The 17,333-nt window shown below is 41.6% G+C and overlaps 1 protein-coding gene across 1 annotated transcript in view; it reads right to left on the bottom strand.

The window, feature by feature from the left end:
* Positions 1-11,708, bottom strand: part of OIT3 (oncoprotein induced transcript 3) — a gene marked incomplete at its 5' end in the record, with an annotated part of 42,746 nt that extends 31,038 nt beyond the window's left edge. The window contains 2 exons of the mRNA XM_081328452.1: positions 2,312-2,686; positions 11,591-11,708. Coding sequence (XP_081184578.1) covers positions 2,312-2,686; positions 11,591-11,708 — 493 coding nt within the window. The remainder of the gene's footprint in view (positions 1-2,311; positions 2,687-11,590) is intronic.
* Between the last annotated feature and the right edge of the window lie 5,625 nt (positions 11,709-17,333).

The following is a 17,333-nucleotide window of genomic DNA, read 5'->3' on the forward strand; positions in this document are numbered from 1 at the left end:
AATTGCAGGACTGGAGACGGCCTGTCTGGGTTGCTGCAGAGCCGTTAGCTCCTCTGGCAGCGCACGTGGTGTAATATTACAAGCCCAATACATAACAGTGGGGAAACTGCATGGCAAGCAATCAGAGCTTCTGGTGACCCCCTCCAATCTGCCATTCTATCATGAATGGTGTTCGAGGATGAGAAACTTTCCAAGGCCAGACAAGGCATTGGGTCTCAGCTGTGGTGGGATTCAAATATGTGAACAACCGGTTCTCTGTGTGGATGCCGTTTCTGGAAGTCCACTCTGGGCCTGGGCAACAAAGAATTAGCTACCGCTTCTGCCGAAGTGGTGCGAACCGGCTGAATCCCACCACTGGGTCTCAGATTCTGAAGTTCTGTTCAGATATAGCACTGCTGTTGGTCTTGGTTGGATCCAGAGCTGAAAAATGAGACCTGTCACAGCCAAAGGAATACCTCGGAAGCTACCAAGCCTCCTTCAGTGAATTATATTCTAGATTTCTAATTACTTATTTATCAAATTTAGATACTGCCCACCTCAGAATAATTCCCAACAGCATATTTGCTATGAGCAGGAATGAGGCCCATTTTTTTAGATGATCTTGCCAAGAAATTGGTGGGGAGCTGCTTTTCTTTTGCAGAAATGTATCATTCCAAACTTTGCAGGTCTGAATGTTTCTACAGCTACAAATATACTTCTCGTAATAAGTGAACAAATTGCAAAACAGGTGACTTACCAGTGAGAAGAATCATGTCATAGAGTAAACTATATTAGTTATGTTCAGGCAAGGAGGTTTGCTATTTGTTTGAGGGAAACAAAATAATGAGGACTCATTCATACACGGGACGGGAGCATATACTTGGCCCCTAAGTGAAATTCCTCTTGTTATACTGTGGCTCAAAGAAGTGTTTACATAAGAAAGGACAATTAAGTGTAGGGTCCTCGGTGTTCTCTGAACTTGGTTACTTTCTTGCAGATGTTTCATTGCCAAACTAGCTACTAAGGAGTGGTAATAATGATAATGATGATGATGATGATGATGATAATAATAATAATAATAATAATAATAATAATAATAATAATAATAATAATAACGAGGAGGAGGAGGAGGAGGTTGGAAGGGACCTTGGAGGTCATCTAGTCCAACCCCCTGCTCAGGCAGGAAGCCCTATAGCATTTCAGACAAATGGCTGTCCAGTCTCTTCTTAAAAACTTCCAGTGTTGGAGCATTCACAACTTCTGGAGGCAGGCTGTTCCACTGGTTAATTGTTCTAACTGTCAGGAAGTTTCTCCTTAGTTCTAGGTGGCTTCTCTCCTTGATTAGTTTCCACCCGTTGCTTCTTGTCCTGCCTTTGGGCGCTTTGGAGAATAGCTTGACTCCCTCTTCTTTGTGGCAGCCCCTGTGATATTGGAACACTGCTATCATGTCACCCCTCATCCTTCATTAAACTAGACATACCCAATTCTAGCAACCGTTCCTCATGTGTTTTACCCTCCAGACCTCTAATCATCTTTGCTGCTCTTCTCTGTACTCTTTCTAGAATCTCAACATCTTTTTTTACATCGTGGTGACCAAAACTGGATGCAGTATTCCAAGTGTGGCCTTACCAAGGCATTGTAAAGTGGTATTAATACTTCACGTGATCTTGATTTGATCCCTCTGTTAATGCAGCCTAGCACTGTGTTGGCTTTGGTGTTGGCTTTAGTGTTCAAAACCATTCAAAAGAGAAAATCAGAATGCTAAAAAGGAAACATAAGACCAAAACACCTCACCAGCAATCAACACCCAGATGAGCAGAGATTAATACCAAGATTATCATTAGACCAACAATCAAGAAGCAAACAATACTCCAATCGTGGAACTACCAAATTAGATGAACAAGTTAATAATAAGTAGCCTATTCAAGAACCTCCAAGACCACTCCTGCTAATGCTGACAGGGTGAGCAACTAGTATATATAATGCGGGCAATCCCCACTCCCTACCCAGTTTGGTAATGAAACGACTGCAAGAAAACAATTAACCTCATAGAGCAGAGTTCCCCAGGCTTTCAGAGTTGGTGGCCTGGAGCAGGGGGAGGGGAAAAAAAGGAATGGTTTTGTGTGTGTGGGGGGGGGTTGAATGCATGTGCGTGTGCATGTATATGCACGAACACCCCTTGCTCATGCACATGGGACTGTGAGCACTTGTTGCATGGGGCTACGAACGCCCATGACGCACACGCTGACTTGCGCGCAAGAGGGGACCAGGCACCCCTCAGCTCCAAATATTTTCTTCTGTGGGAAAGAGCAATTAAGTTTTGGTCACTTACGTCCACAGTAAGCATGGTAGCAGACACTGGGCTTGGCTAGATGATAGACGTAATAACCTCCCGGACATGCCTTGATTTCCACAGTTGTATTCCAGAGGCAGCAGTTTCCATTGAAAGTTGCACAGGCCTGCCTTTGGACGATGCCGTCTGATTCTTGAGGATGGCTGCCATTCAGCCAGATTGGGGCATGGGTGCCACAGTGGTTCTCAGGAATGCAGAAGGTAGGCATGGCATCCCCGGCCATCCCGGTAAAGCGATACCATTCTCCATCCACGTGACTGTCACATTCAGGCTGATCGGTAGAGTCATTGAACTGGAATTCTGTGTTCCTCCAAGGCTCATTCAGACTAATGTAGGCAGAACAAGGATCAAGGGCTGGAATACAGGAAGAGAAAATCTAGTCATTATCCATAGTAGGATGTTAATTATACTGGAACCCTGTAGCAGTAAGTAGGAAGAGATAAATAAACGTTCGATTGCTGGAATAGAGCCAGCCAATTGTTGAATTCGTGGGGGCATCTTACTTTCTGCACAACTACACAAGATTACATATTTATCCATAGTCAAGCTTCAGGGTCAAGTGGGGCCCATCTCACAATAATTTGCTGTATTTTCTTTATAAAAAATTTACTAACATAAAGTCATATATTTGGGAAAGGCCACTGAAGCCAATCTTCTGCCCAGTAAATGAATTTGATCATAACCAATTATGAGAAAGCTCGCCATTTCCATAGGCCGGGAGTGTCAAACTCGCAATGTCACATGACGTGTCACGACGTATCGTGACTTTTTTTTCATTGCCAGCAATGGGATGGGCGTGGTTTTGGCATGATGTATCCGGCCCATGGGCCGGCAGTTTGATACCCCTGCTCTAGGCAGTTGGTTCTGTTGTTAAACCAGTAATCCTAGTTAACTATTTTCAGTTGGATCTGCTTTTCTACAATATTACTTGGCTTGAACTCTCTGTGATACAGAATTAACTCATGGCCTTTTTCAATTTTTCAAGTATGTCTTCCTGAGGCTAAGTAAACCCAGTTCCCCCTCAATCTTTAATTTTTGGAACCTATTTTCTGGTCTGATAATGATTTGTTGCCTTATGGGGAATCTGGATGTATCACTACATTCAATAAGAGCCTTGGTGGAGCAGTGGGCTAATGCCTCCTTAAGTAACACCAGCTGCCTGCAATTAGTGCAGGTTCGCATCCCACCAGGCTCAAGGTTGACTCAGCCTTCCATCCTTCCGAGGTAGGTAAAATGAGGACCCAGATTGTTGGGGGCAATAAGCTGACTTTGTAATAATGCCGCTTGGGGTGTGTGAAAGCCCTAATAAGCAGGCATATACATAGAATGAAGGCTACTGCTAAGTTTGTAAAGCCGCCCTGAGTCTTCGGAGAAGGGCGGGATATAAATGGAATTAAAATAAAAATAAAATAAATATCCATAAGATCCAGTTTTAGATTATGGGGCCTGTAGGGTTGATTTTTCTTTTACTTAAGGCCAGATGATCCTTGTGGATTTTCCAGCTCCACAATTCATGATTCTATGATAGTTTCTTGTAGGTTAATTGAGGTCCACAAGAAAGTATCTTGATAGGGAATCTTGCCTGCAAGTTCAACATTCTCTGCAATCTCTCGTGTATCTTAACCAGCTGCAGGCTCTGCTAGGTCAGCCTGGTTCATTGCTAGAAAATGAACGTTAATACAACCCAGGTGGCTAGAAAGGCCCAACAGAGGCTTCATTTCCTCAGGGCCTTGTGGAAGAACAGGGTAGAACAATGGCTAATGACCCTCTTTTACCGGTCTACTATAGAGAGCGTCCTCTCTTATGGTATTGTGGTTTGGTATGCTGGTCTGACAGCCGCGGATAGGAAGGTATTACAGAGGGTGGTGAGTACAGCACAAGACATTGTGGGCTGTCCCCTGACACCACCGGATGACCTCGCCAGGGCTCGTTGCCTTGGAAGAGTGAGGAAAATTCTCAAGGATGACTCACACCCTGGATGGTTTTTCTTTACTCTCCTACCATCGGGTAGGAAATATAGGAGTATAGCCAGCCACACCAGCAGGCTGAAAAACAGCTTTTATCCGTGGGCTGTTAGGCTTTTGAACGGGAAATAATTTTTATAAACTTTATGCAGAATTGACTTGTGAGGCCGGTGTGTAGTACAATTAGTTCACATGGTGTAATTATTATTATTATTATTATTATTTATTGTATTTATATACCGCCCTTTCCCTGAGGACTCAGGGCGGTTTACAGGGAGTTAAAAATCAACCATACAAAAGTTAAAAAACCAATTTAAAAAAGATTAAACCAACCCTGTACAAATTAAAAACCCCAATTAAAATAAATTTCTCCTCAGCCTGGGCCCGGGAGCTCAAAGAGCCAGGTCTTCAGGCCCCGGCGGAATGATCGGAGGTCGGGTAATAAGATGGAGGGTTTGTTGTCACTGTGAGTTGGGGGGGTAGGAGCACGAAGGGAGGCTCAGCTAATCTCAATGTATACATGGTTGTACTTTGACAATAAAGGTTCATTCATATGTCCAATACCAGCTTGAAGAAATAATTACAGATTTCTGCTGTCGTAAGAGAAAAACGAAAAGCCCAGGCCACCTTCTACTGAGATTATATGTGAAAAGAATTAATAAAAACAGGGTCTCTTCCTCCTTCTATATATCTACAACGCTTAACATTCAAGTAGTGCCTGAACCCCTAAATCCAACTAGGTTTCAAAATTCCTTTAAAAGGAAAAGATGGAAAACGCATGCATATTGGCAATATATTGTTTATTTATTCAGGCTTTCCCCACCTGTTGGGATACCACTGAAAGTCCCTCCCGTGTGACCAATGGGAAATTGTGAGAACTATAATTGCAACAGCCAACATAGATAGATGGCTTCAGTTTGGGGAAAACATATTTAATCAATAATTGAGAGCGGCTCTGGGAAGAAGGAAGACTACTTCTTATAAAGAGAGACGAAGAAAAGCGTTTTCTTGCTTGGCTGTGTGATTAAGATGTCTTCTCAGTTTCCTACGGTGGTAACTGAGGACAGGTCTGTCAGGAAGGGCTGCTTGTAACCAGCAAAGGAAGGACTAATCTGATTGATGCATAAAGCAAGCCAGGGGATTTTTCTTTTGCCACCAAAAGAAAGTTGTGTTATAGGAGCCCATCAATCTTCTATGAGTAAGCAAAATAAGGAGATTTTTTCCCCCCTCTGATCTGTAGGTCTGGAGCAAAACAGGGTATTTGTGTCCATGTTGACTCCTGGCAAATGCCTGCACAACTCCATGCAGTTTTCTTGGCAAGGTTTTGGAAGTGGTTTGCCATTGCCTGCTTCCTGGGGAAGCTGAGAGTGAATGACTGGCTCAAGGTCCCCCAGCTGTCTTTGTACCCGAGGCAGGACTAGAACTCACAATCTCCTTGTTTCCAGCCTGCAACCTTAACTATTAACTGCCCTGCCTAACCAAACTGGCCCTCTTACATTCAGCATATATTTACGACGAAATCTCATCCGTCGAAATCTCATCCATCATCCTCAGGCTGGTGGATGACGGGACAAATCTTTATTTCCTGTTTCAGCCTAACCGAAGGCCATCGACAGGCAGTAGTCACAACAGTGACAGCTCATATTTGTGTAAATTTTTTTTTAGATTGCTAACAAAGAATTAAAGGGAGACTGATATGCATTTCAAACTTATTTGTTTTCATCAGTCAGCCATACCCTTCTGAGATACCTAGCAAGGTAATTTAAATAGTTAACAAGCATTTAACACATATCTCCCTTGCTTCTCAGCTAACAAAGTGAGATAGAGCTTGTGGCCTAGAGGTAAAAACAACTGCCCAATGTGCAATCAGCCCAGGTTCGAATCTCAGAAGGGTATGGCTGACTGATGAAAACAAATAAGTTTGAAATGCATATCAGTCTCCCTTTTATTCTTTGTTAGCAATCTAAAAAAAATTTACACACACACACACACACAAACACACACACATATATTCCTTGGGGCTTCAGAACCTAGTTGACTAGCTGGCAAGAGACCCCTGCATTAGAGAACACTGCTTGATCAGAAGGACTCAGAGCTTGTCCACTCTGCCTGATCACCCTAGGAACAACCATAGATGGACCATCCCTCAAATAACCAGGCCCTATGTCATAAAGGGCTTCATAGTGGTAACCAGCTTTTTGAAGTGCCAACTGGTAATCAGTGCAGCTTGCAAAACGACTGTGGTCACAAGGGCATAACAAATCACGCCCAAGACTTATTTTGCTTATCCTTCATTTTAATGGAAACAAGTACCTCCCAAAAGATTTGCAGACAGGTAGTAGGAAAGCTAGTGTTATTCTGCAAAGGAGATGTTTTTCTTTTCCTTTTTTTTAAAAAAACAAGACATAACCAGATGGGAGTGTGACAATTAGTACCTGCTTAAATAGGCTTAGGGACGCGGTGGCTCAGTGGGTTAGGACGCTGAGCTTGTTGATCAGAAGGTCGGCAGTTTGGCGGGTCGAATCCCGAGTGCCGCGTAACAGAGTGAGCGCCTGTTACTCGTCCCAGCTTCTGCCAACCTAGCAGTTCGAAAGCACGTAAAAATGCAAGTAGAAAAATAGGGACCACTCCGGTGGGAAGGTAACAGCGTTCCGTGCGCCTTTGGCGTCTAGTCATGCCAGCCACATGACCACGGAGACGTCCTCGGACAAACGCTGGCTCTTCGGCTTTGAAACGGAGATGAGCACCGGCCCCTAGAGTCGGAAACGACTAGCACACATGTGCGGGGGAACCTTTACCTTTTACCTTTAAATAGGCTTAAAAAGGGGACAAGATAAAATCTTAGCAATTTTGAACAGCTTGCTTTCTGAAGTTGTTTGGTGATCCATCACTGGAGGTTTTTTTAAGAAGAGACTGGAGAGCCACTTGTCTGGAAAGATATAGGCCAGGGTCTCCTGCCTGAGCAGGGGGTTAGACTAGAAGACCTCCAAGGTCGCTTCCAACTCTTATTATTCTGTTATTCTGACTGATACCAGAGAGCTAGAGATTCCCAGGTCATGCAGACAAAGAATCCAGGTTCTACATTCCTAATGAAAGAGTCAGTGTTCTGTGTCATTTGACGATAATGAGCCATCTTCAAACCCTGATCCTTGCCACCATGCTTTGCTTTCCAGCTCTCCCTGTCTGCCTTCTTGCAGTTCAGATCTAGGAGTTGCTGCCTTTGAACAATTCTCAGATCTTGATTACCCAACAACCTGTCACCTGCAATGCAAGATTCCGGATGAGCAAAGGACATCTCTGTCAACCTCCTCCCAGCAAACAGAATTTCAGAAAACTCTCAAGATTTAAAGCAAAGGCTGCAAAGGAGAATATAAGAACATTCATCACACTTTTCATGTATGATGCATCTAATCTCACTGCCGCTTCCAAATTTGCTCTTTATATTTGTGCATATATTTAACACCTGATTAAACACCAGGTAATCCCAGCTGACTGTAGGATTAAAGCAGGATTTATTATCAGCCTTCTTGGGACTGAAGCAAATGGATTGTTTTCTTTCTTCTTTTGCTAAATAAGTCAGTTTCTCTAATTTGATACATCAAAATGAAGCAAAAAAAATTTTCCTCCCTTTTATTAAAAAGTTTTGTAAAAATTACAATATAATCCCCAAAACCCTTTTAGAATTTCATTGGCCATTGGGCTGCCTTCGACTCTTATCCAACCTGTATTTTAGGAACAGTGAAATATCGATGTAATTTGAAAAGAAAAATGCCTTGTTACCTAATGAGAAAATAATGGGATGGCTAGCAATTTATTGTGGGTTCATTTGCTTATGAATATAGATTGTGGAGTGGGTGCAATTCATCACATTCTTTGTTTCCAATATTCAGACAATACATGCCGCTTGCTAGAGTCAAAATAAAAATCTCCAAAAGCTTTGCAGATGTATAAATAATCTAGAAAAGAAAAGAATCATAAACTAAAGTGGAATGCACCATCAAGACCACCCAAAGCTTGGAATGGAATGAAAAATTGGAGAGGAAGTGACAAAATATGAAAAGAACAATTGCTTGATACACGGAACATTGGTACATGTTGTTGGAAGTTCAACGTCTATATCTTGTCGCTGAATGTACTGCATTATGTATGTAATTTCTGATTTATCTGCCTTTTTTAAAAGATCTAAATAGATGATTATGTGGGCCAGGATGAGAACTGAACTCAATACACATGATATGTGAGTGGTGTGGCATTTGGGTTGTGTGTGGTGATTTTAAGTCTATGGGTATCTTGTTTTACTTTTCTATGTTGTAGTTCTAAGAGTTCAGCAGTTACTTAAATCTCCTCACCGAATGAATGAATGAATGTGTATGTTTGTCAATGGCTGTTTTCATGCAACTCTTAATCATGATTTACTTAATTTAAACCAATTTTCTGAGGTTGCAATCAACCATATGAGCTACGTTTGGGTATCATACCAGTGGAGGAATAAGTCAAGGTTTCTGGGCCCCAAGGCAAAATATCAGATGGAACCTCTATGTTGATTTTAGGAATCAACTTATACTCTAATGACGAATTTCAAGGGATCAGATTGGTTAGTGCCTGGGATTTGCGCAGACAATTTTTTTGCGGAGGAGCTGCAGCAATGCAATTCAGGACATTCTCCTGGGGATGGATGAATGCCACTAAGTTGTGGTCAGTACTAAGTTATCAGATATAGGTTGTAAGTATCCAGATGACCACAAGATGATAGCAAAGAGGAGGATTGTATCTCTTTGCTGCCAACTAGTGGCCAGTCTAGTCAGTATGCACTGAATGTGGCCACTCTGCTCACAAACAACACCTCCTGCATGTCATTCTGTCCAACCCAGTCCACCCTTCTAGGCAAGCTGGCTCCTCTATGTATGCCTTTTGGCCCTGTAGCTGCATATCAGAAAGAGGTTGGTTTGGTTTAAAAGCTGAAAGTCTGACTAAGAGCCTCTGGGTTAGAAAATAACTATCACTGCTACCTTACTGCATTTACACCACTGCTTGCATGGCTAAGGCTATCCGATTTGGGTTACAAGAAATCAAGTAGCCATTTGTAAAAGCAGACATCCAGATTTTGCCATCCAGACCAACATTCTTAAAAATGGAATTTCTTCTGTGGTTGCACAGAATTTAGAATAACGAATTTCACCCCATTAATATGATAGTATTATAGATTATTTTTATTTTATTTATTTTTATTACATTTATATCCCACCCTTCTCTGAAGACTCAGGGCGGCTTACAAGCTTAGATTATGGCTCATATAACACTGGCCTTTTCCAAAAACCTCTGAATGGACTGATCTTTGAAAATGGATTGTTGCCACTAGAATTTATCAATACTAATCTCCCTTTTAAGGGACGCAGTGGCTCAGTAGGTTAGGACACTGAGCTTGTCGATCAGAAGATCAGCAGTTTGGCGGGACGAATCCCGAGTGCTGTGTAACAGAGTGAGCGCCTGTTACTCGTCCCAGCTTCTGCCAACCTAGCAGTTCGAAAGCACGTAAAAAATGCAAGTAGAAAAATAGGGACCACTACGGTGGGAAGGTAACAGCGTTCCGTGTGCCTTTGGCATCTAGTCATGCCGGCCACGTGACCATGGAGACGTCCTCGGACAAGCGCTGGCTCTTCGGCTTTGAAATGGAGATGAGCACCGGCCCCTAGAGTCAGAAACGACTAGCACACATGATTACCTTTTTAATCTCCCTTTTAATTATTTTTAATTGTAGTTATCATATTTGGGACACATTATGTGACAACCAAGCTCCCTTGAGAAGTCTATAATTCTGGGAAAGGCAGAAGAAAAGAAGAAGATGGCCAGCAGCAAGCTGCACAGTGATGAATACACCATTGGAAGACTTGAAGGACCAGGCTGGAAACTGTTCATCCTGGTGGAGATCTAGCTATATGGCTACGAAGAGTCAGTGCTGACTTGATATCACATAGCCAATAAATCAATTTCCCTTTCAAAATCATCCCTTGATTTCAAAATAGCAGTGAATGTGTGGATGTTCCCATGTTTTGTCATACCCTTTAGAGACACCTTCATTGGATTCTAATTTAGAATTGCTTATCAAATAAATATGGAAATATAGCACCACTCAATATTTGCTTGACTTCCCCATGTATAATGAAATATCTGCCATGAACCTTATGCTGGCAATGGGAAAGTCGTCTTTTGAACTATTGCGCATAACCTACTTAATACAATTGGGGTAAAAATAAAATTGGTAAATTTCTAGGCACACAGTATTAGCCTCTGAATAAAATGTATCACACAAAGACATCAGAGTATTCAAAAGTATGTTAGAATAAAGAAGAGTCTCCTCAATTGTTATGTAGCCATGATTTGAAAGAAATTTACAAATCACAAGAATCATATTCTAATAATATGCTTCTATTTAATAATAATATGCTTCTATTTGCAGTAATACTCTATCTAGCATTTTATGGTTCACTCAAGATCATCTCATTTAATTTTAAGTGTGTGTGTGTGTGTGTGTGTGTGTGAGAGAGAGAGAGAGAGAGAGAGAGAGAGAGAGAAAGACACACACACACACACACACACACACACAGAACTCAGATGAGTTCTTGATTTCTGGGACTATTGCAAAACCCTGTTTATTCCTTGTGTATTTTAGCACTAGAATGGGATAAAGTCCCACTTTCACAGAATTGAATAAAAATAGAACAGACTGAAACTGTTGTGCGTTACTTACCGCAGAAAAATTTAGCCATGTTGGTCTTATTAGAAAGTAAAGGAGAAAGTATCCATATTTGTGAGTGATGATACTCTCTATTACACATCAAAGGCATAAATGGAACAGAATCTCATTCATATATTGGGTCCCTCCCAATATTACTTTTTCTGTAGTTATCTGAAATTCTGCTGCTAGGAGTCTATAGGATTCGTTAGCTAGCTATGGCATAAGCAAGCAGGCAACAACAGATGTGAGGAGAATTAAGAGTCATCTCAATCCTTTCACACTATATATGAAGTTTTGGTTACTCTAACTGCTCTGGGATTACACAAAGTAATTACAAGAACAATTTATTGTGCTAAATGCTACAGAAATCCAGAATCCAGAATCCAGAAATACAGAAACAAAACAGAACAAAAAGTACAAATCTTCTTCCAAATTGCATGCAGCAAGCGAGCAACGAGGCATTTTGTCCACTATGTATGAGTGCCCTGTAAAGGCCTCAAAAGAAACGGTCAAGAATATGGCCTTTTTTACAGTTAACGGATGTTTGCAAGTACTCACCCACTGTATTCTCCTGCAAGGACTGCGTATTAGTGTGGATGCAAAAGGACAACACAAACAGTAGGAACATCTCTTGGTGGCAAAGATATCTGCATTGAGAAGTCTCAGCAGGGTGCATTGAAGAAGAGAAGCTGAGTCTATTTCTTATCATTCTAGCAGGTACCTTCAGGCTATGCTATTTTGAAGCAAAGTGTACATATGTAGAGAAAGTCTTGTGGGCACTGTGGGTTTTATCAGAGGAAGAGGCCAAGATGATAATAGTCTCCACTGTAGCCTTGACCTGTCCACAGCAGCAATGCTTTTCAGAGACAAAAGGGGGGGGTGTATTTTTCTCCCCGGAGTCATTCATTTTGTTTGCAAAGCCATCCTCCAATTGTTTGCTTGCAATGTGCCCTGTAGTGACCTATCTGCTATCTTATCCAGAAGGACAACTAAGGAAGAGACACACAGACATCCTGTGGAGATGGGGGAAGATGGTGGCCCTTATCTATCTTTTCTGCTTCTATGACTAAGAAAAATAACTCTGACACTGAAGAACAACAGAGAACGAGACTTCACTCCTGGTTTTGCTAAAATGGAGGGAAACATTTTGGGGTGGAGGGAACCCTGTGAAGCCTTCCCAAAATCTGGTGTTCTCCAAATGTGCCAATCCCGTGATCAGCTAGCTATAATCTGATACGGCTGGCTGATACCATCCAAGCAAAATGAATCAACTAAAGGCATTTTCCACTATTATAAAGGTAACCTACTTCCGGTGTGTCGCTGTAGGACTTCTGAGCAAGTAATTCAAGGAAGAACCATCAGCAATTTTAGGCTGGAGCACAGGGAACTCAGACTTCGGAGGTTGTTTTTTCCTGCCCCCCCCCCCCCTTTGTCCTTGCTCCTTTGTTATGATGGATTGACATTATCCGTAGCCGGTGATTTTGCATGCTGTTGCAAATCCCATAAACATCGATTGTCAGTCAAAGTGAAAGGTTGCTGGCTTCCTTGGGCCTGCTGAACCAAGTAATACTTCTACTCCAAGGAACATTATTCAAGAATTTCAACCCCTTCTTTCTTGCCCATCTAAGAAACATTTATTTTCAAATTTAAAACAAATTTTTAAAAACAACCCAACGCTACGTTGAACACTGAAATAGGGCATTGCAAGTAAGAGAAACATAATACAGATACAGCAATATACATTCCAGACATTCAGCTGGCCACAATAATAAATGTCTAGTGGTATTAGAGAAAGAACCAGATGGATCTTTTGTGTTAGGCCTTGGAAAACAAGCAAAAAACTATCCCAAAGGTGCTTCTTCATGAGGCAACTGGACTTTCTTGTGTTTCTTTTGAAGACGTTTCACTTCTCATCCAAGAAGCTTCTTCAGCTCTGACTGGATGGTGGAGAGTGGTGGGATTTATATTCCTTGCAGACAGCTGGTTATTTGCATTCTTTTAGAGAGTCGTTGAGGCCACTTGGAGGTTAAACTCTGTCATCAGAGTCACCTGAGTAGTGCAAATGGGTGTGGAGCCTTCTTGGAACTGCTGAAAGGACTGTGCTGTTGACTGGGTCTAAGTCTTCTAGCGGTGGCCAACAATCAATCACCACAAGACAACTTGGCATGGGAGAATTCAACACTGCATTAATTGTTTCATTCAGGTCCATTTATTATTGGTGACCACATTTTTGTTGAAATTAAAATTTTATTTTATTATTATTGGCCATGGTTCCATCGAAATTAATTTAACGTTTGTATTTGTTGAATTGTCCCACAACAAGTTGTCCCACAGTGAGTTGGTCACAGCGACTTGGCCATGGTGAGTTGGCTGTAGTGAGTTGTCCCATTCTGGTCACCAAGCCATCTACATGTTTTGACTGCATTTCCCTTCCAAACCCACCCACCTCCTCTCCACAAAGGTGCAATCTCTGCATGCCTTGCTATGGATCTCGACTCACCTGTAATTATTTGATCTAATAGAAGGCAAATCTCAAAAATCTCTTTATGATTTAGCCCCGCTTGGTTCTACCTAATGCAAGCAACTATAGTTCACAAAGAAATCACATTTTCTTATTCTTTTAGAAAAACCCGGAAGCGTCTTACTCAAGAATGGGTGAGTTGGGTGTTAGAAAGGAGTAGATGGTGGAGGACAGAATTAAGAGATTAAAGATGGGAAACAATCTGTCCTCAAAGATGTTGGGAAATAGTTCATCCCCTGCAAATTTGAAAGGTCAAAAAGAGTGAGCCAGATATCTTTTTGGTCAATCGGGGGGGGGGGGGGAGAAAGAAATGACTCATTTTGATATATGATAGGTGGGGAAATTAAAGCAACCTGAAATCACTGAGCAATGCTGAAAATGATTAACAAACCCTGAAAATCATAGATTTCCTTCTGCGTTTAATTGGGTGATGGGAAAGAGGTGGAAAATGGCTGTGATAAAAACTGACAGGTAGCAAATGAATGAATACAGATTTTTTTTTAAAAAAACAAACAAAACAAAACTGCAGAACCCTTACAGGAAAATGGTAGGTTTTTCTGTAGGTGAAGATAGAACAATATGGGGAAAGCGACTACAGAGCAAGAGCTTGTTGTATTCTTTAGTTTTAAAATTACAAATGTCAGATTTGAAATAGCAGCACCTATTAAGATTCTAGTGCTTGGTTTTCCTTTCCCTGCCCAGCATACATTGATAGCTCACATTATTCATTTTGAAACTAGGTTCAGCTCTCTGGTTTTCAGTGAGAAATGATTATAACAAAAAGATCAGTGACCTCTAGTTCAGGTCTGTCCTATTTTAAAGGCTGCAACAGAGAAGTAACGCCATCTCCCATTCTATGGTGGAAGAATGTTATATGTGATTTCCAGTCTCCTAAGAGGTATTTTTCTAGAATTAAGAATTGCATTGTTTCTGGATAAGTAGAAACAGTATATAACATAATAGAAGAGTGACGTTGTCCAGAAGATTGTTGTTGTTAGTTGCGAAGTCGTGTCCGACCCATCGCGACCCCATGGACAACGTTCCTCCAGGCCTTCCTGTCCTCTACCATCTTTTGGAGTCCATTTAAGCTCTCGCCTACTGCTTCAGTGACTCCATCCAGCCACCTCATTCTCTGTCATCCCCTTCTTCTCTTGCCCTCAACCTTTCCCAGCATTAGGCTCTTCTCCAGTGAGTCCTTCCTTCTCATTAGGTGGCCAAAGTATTTGAGTTTCAACTTCAGGATCTGGCCTTCTAAAGACCAGTCAGGGTTGCTGACCAGTTTGATCGCCTTGCAGTCCAAGGGACTCGCAGGAGTCTTCTCCAGCACCATAGTTCAAAGGCTTCAATTCTTTGGCGCTCAGCCTTTCTTATGGTCCAACTTTCACAGCCATACATTGCAACTGGGAAGACCATAGCATTGACTACATGCACTTTTGTTGACAGGGTGATGTCTCTGCTTTTTAGTGTGCTGTCTAGATTTGCCATGGCTTTCCTCCCCAGGAGCAAGCGTCTTTTAATTTCTTGGCTACAGTCCCCATCTGCGGTGATCTTGGAGCCCAGGAAAATAAAATCTGTCACTACCTCCATTTCTTCCCCATCTATTTGCCAGGAATTGAGAGGGCCGGATGCCATGATCTTGGTTTTCTTAATGTTAACTTCAAACTTCCTATTGATATAGATTCTGAGCAGACTACAATGCAGATTTCCTGAAGACTAAAATCAACTAAAGGTTCCTTTGTCCACATTTTCAAATTCTGATCGTTTCTGATACTATTTCCCTTTTCTATTCTGCATCCTGGGCAGATACTGTAAATATTTTGTGTGTGTGTGCGTGTGCGTGTGCGTGTGTGTGTTACATATATATTAAATAGTCACATTAAGTACAGGTAATTCTTGACTTAACTGTTAGTTCAGTGACCACAGACAGTTACAACAGCACTAAAAAAAAGTTTTTCATACTTATGACCATTGTGGCATCCTGTCGGGTGATCAAAATTCAGATGCTTGCCATCTGACTCATATTTATGACCAATGCAGTGTCCTGGGGTCATGTGATAATTTTTTGTGACGTTCTGACAAGCAAAGTCAGTGGGCAAATCAGATTGATTTAATTACCGTGTTACTAATATAACAACTGCACTGGTTCCCTTAACAACTGTGGCAAGCAAGTTTTTAAAATGGGGCCAATTTTACTTAACAAATGTCTCATTTAACAGAAATCTTGGCCTCAGTTTTGCTTGTAAGTCAAAGACTACCTGAAATAACTTTCAGGAATGGGGATTGAGAAACATTGCTGTTTTTGTAGCTGTTGTGAAGCCATCAAGAACTAGCTTTCCGTGACAATGCCCTGTGGCTGTTTACTTCAAGACTGAACACTGCAGATAAGACATACTTCCAAAATTGATTGCTAAGGGTCAAAGAACTAGGGGGAGAAAAAATTCACAATAAAGGAAAAAAACAAGTGAGACTACAACTCCAGGAGCTCACATTCCACCATGACAAAAGTTAAAAACAGCAAGAAAAGCAAGAAAAAAAGAATTTACTTGGCTTTAACGGAAACGTTACTGGAACTGAAGACCAAGGTAGACAATGGAAAAATAATCTAAGGCAACGTGCTGAAACAGCAGCATACAAAAAATGAATCAAATAAGCATTTTGTAAAAATAGAGAAATAAATGAGATGTGGAAATAGGAAATGAAATCCATATCTCTAAATCCCCCTCTTTACGCTTCTACATTTAATCTCTAAACCCCACTCTTATACTCTTATATTTACGCTCCAGCATTATACAGTACTTTGCATTGGGGATTATACTCACATCATATTTTTTTTATTGAAAAGTTTTACAGTACATTTTTTTAAAAACAAAACCCCTCCCAACCCCCTCCCCTCTCCCCAAACCTCCCCAACCCTTCCCTCCCCTCCCCCTCCCCCCTCCCCGACTTCCCAGAGCAAAATACAGGGTATAAAAATACAAACAATCATAATCTACCATATGCAAACAACAATAAAATATTAAATTCTATCGCACTTTAACTCTTATTAAAATAACTACAAGTAATTTATATATCACATCAATACTTATTCAAATGCTAAGTGAAACTTTTTAGTCCCATATTTATTCTGAATATAATCAATCCATCTTCTCCACTCCACAATATATCTCTGTTGCGACTGGTCTTTCAAGTACGCTGAAATCTTTGCCATTTCCGCCAAGTTGGAGACTTTTAAAGTCCACTCTTCTATAGTCGGCAGTTCTTCCTTCTTCCAATATTGCGCCACTAAAAGTCTCGCTGCCATAATTAAATTCAACATCAACTTAGTGTCCACAACGGTAGTATCTGTAATAATGCCCAGTAAAAACAATTGCGGACAAAACTTTATCCTTTTCTTAAATATTTTTTGCATGTTCCACTACATCAGACATGTCAAACACAAGGCCCGGGGGTCGGATTCGGCCCGTGAAGTGGTTTTATGCGGCCTGCGAAGCCATCCTGGAAACAGTGAGGGAACGGCCCCCACTGCCTTGGCCCTGGCCCAGAGACCCTCCTTCTGCCAGAGACCCTCAGATCTGTCCCACTCCTGCCCAGGCCCCCATAGGCACCCTTGATGGGAACGATGTAGAGCTGGCCACGCCCACCCAGTAGGCCACGCCCACCCGGCCCCTTGAGGGCAACCGCAATGCTGATGCGGCCCTCAATGAAATTGAGTTTGACACCCCTGCACTACATCATATTTTTAATTGCTTGCTGCTAATAGTAGAACAGGAATCCTCAACT

Source organism: Vipera berus (assembly GCF_964194415.1).
Source record: "Vipera berus genome assembly, chromosome: 5".
Taxonomy (NCBI): domain Eukaryota; kingdom Metazoa; phylum Chordata; class Lepidosauria; order Squamata; family Viperidae; genus Vipera; species Vipera berus.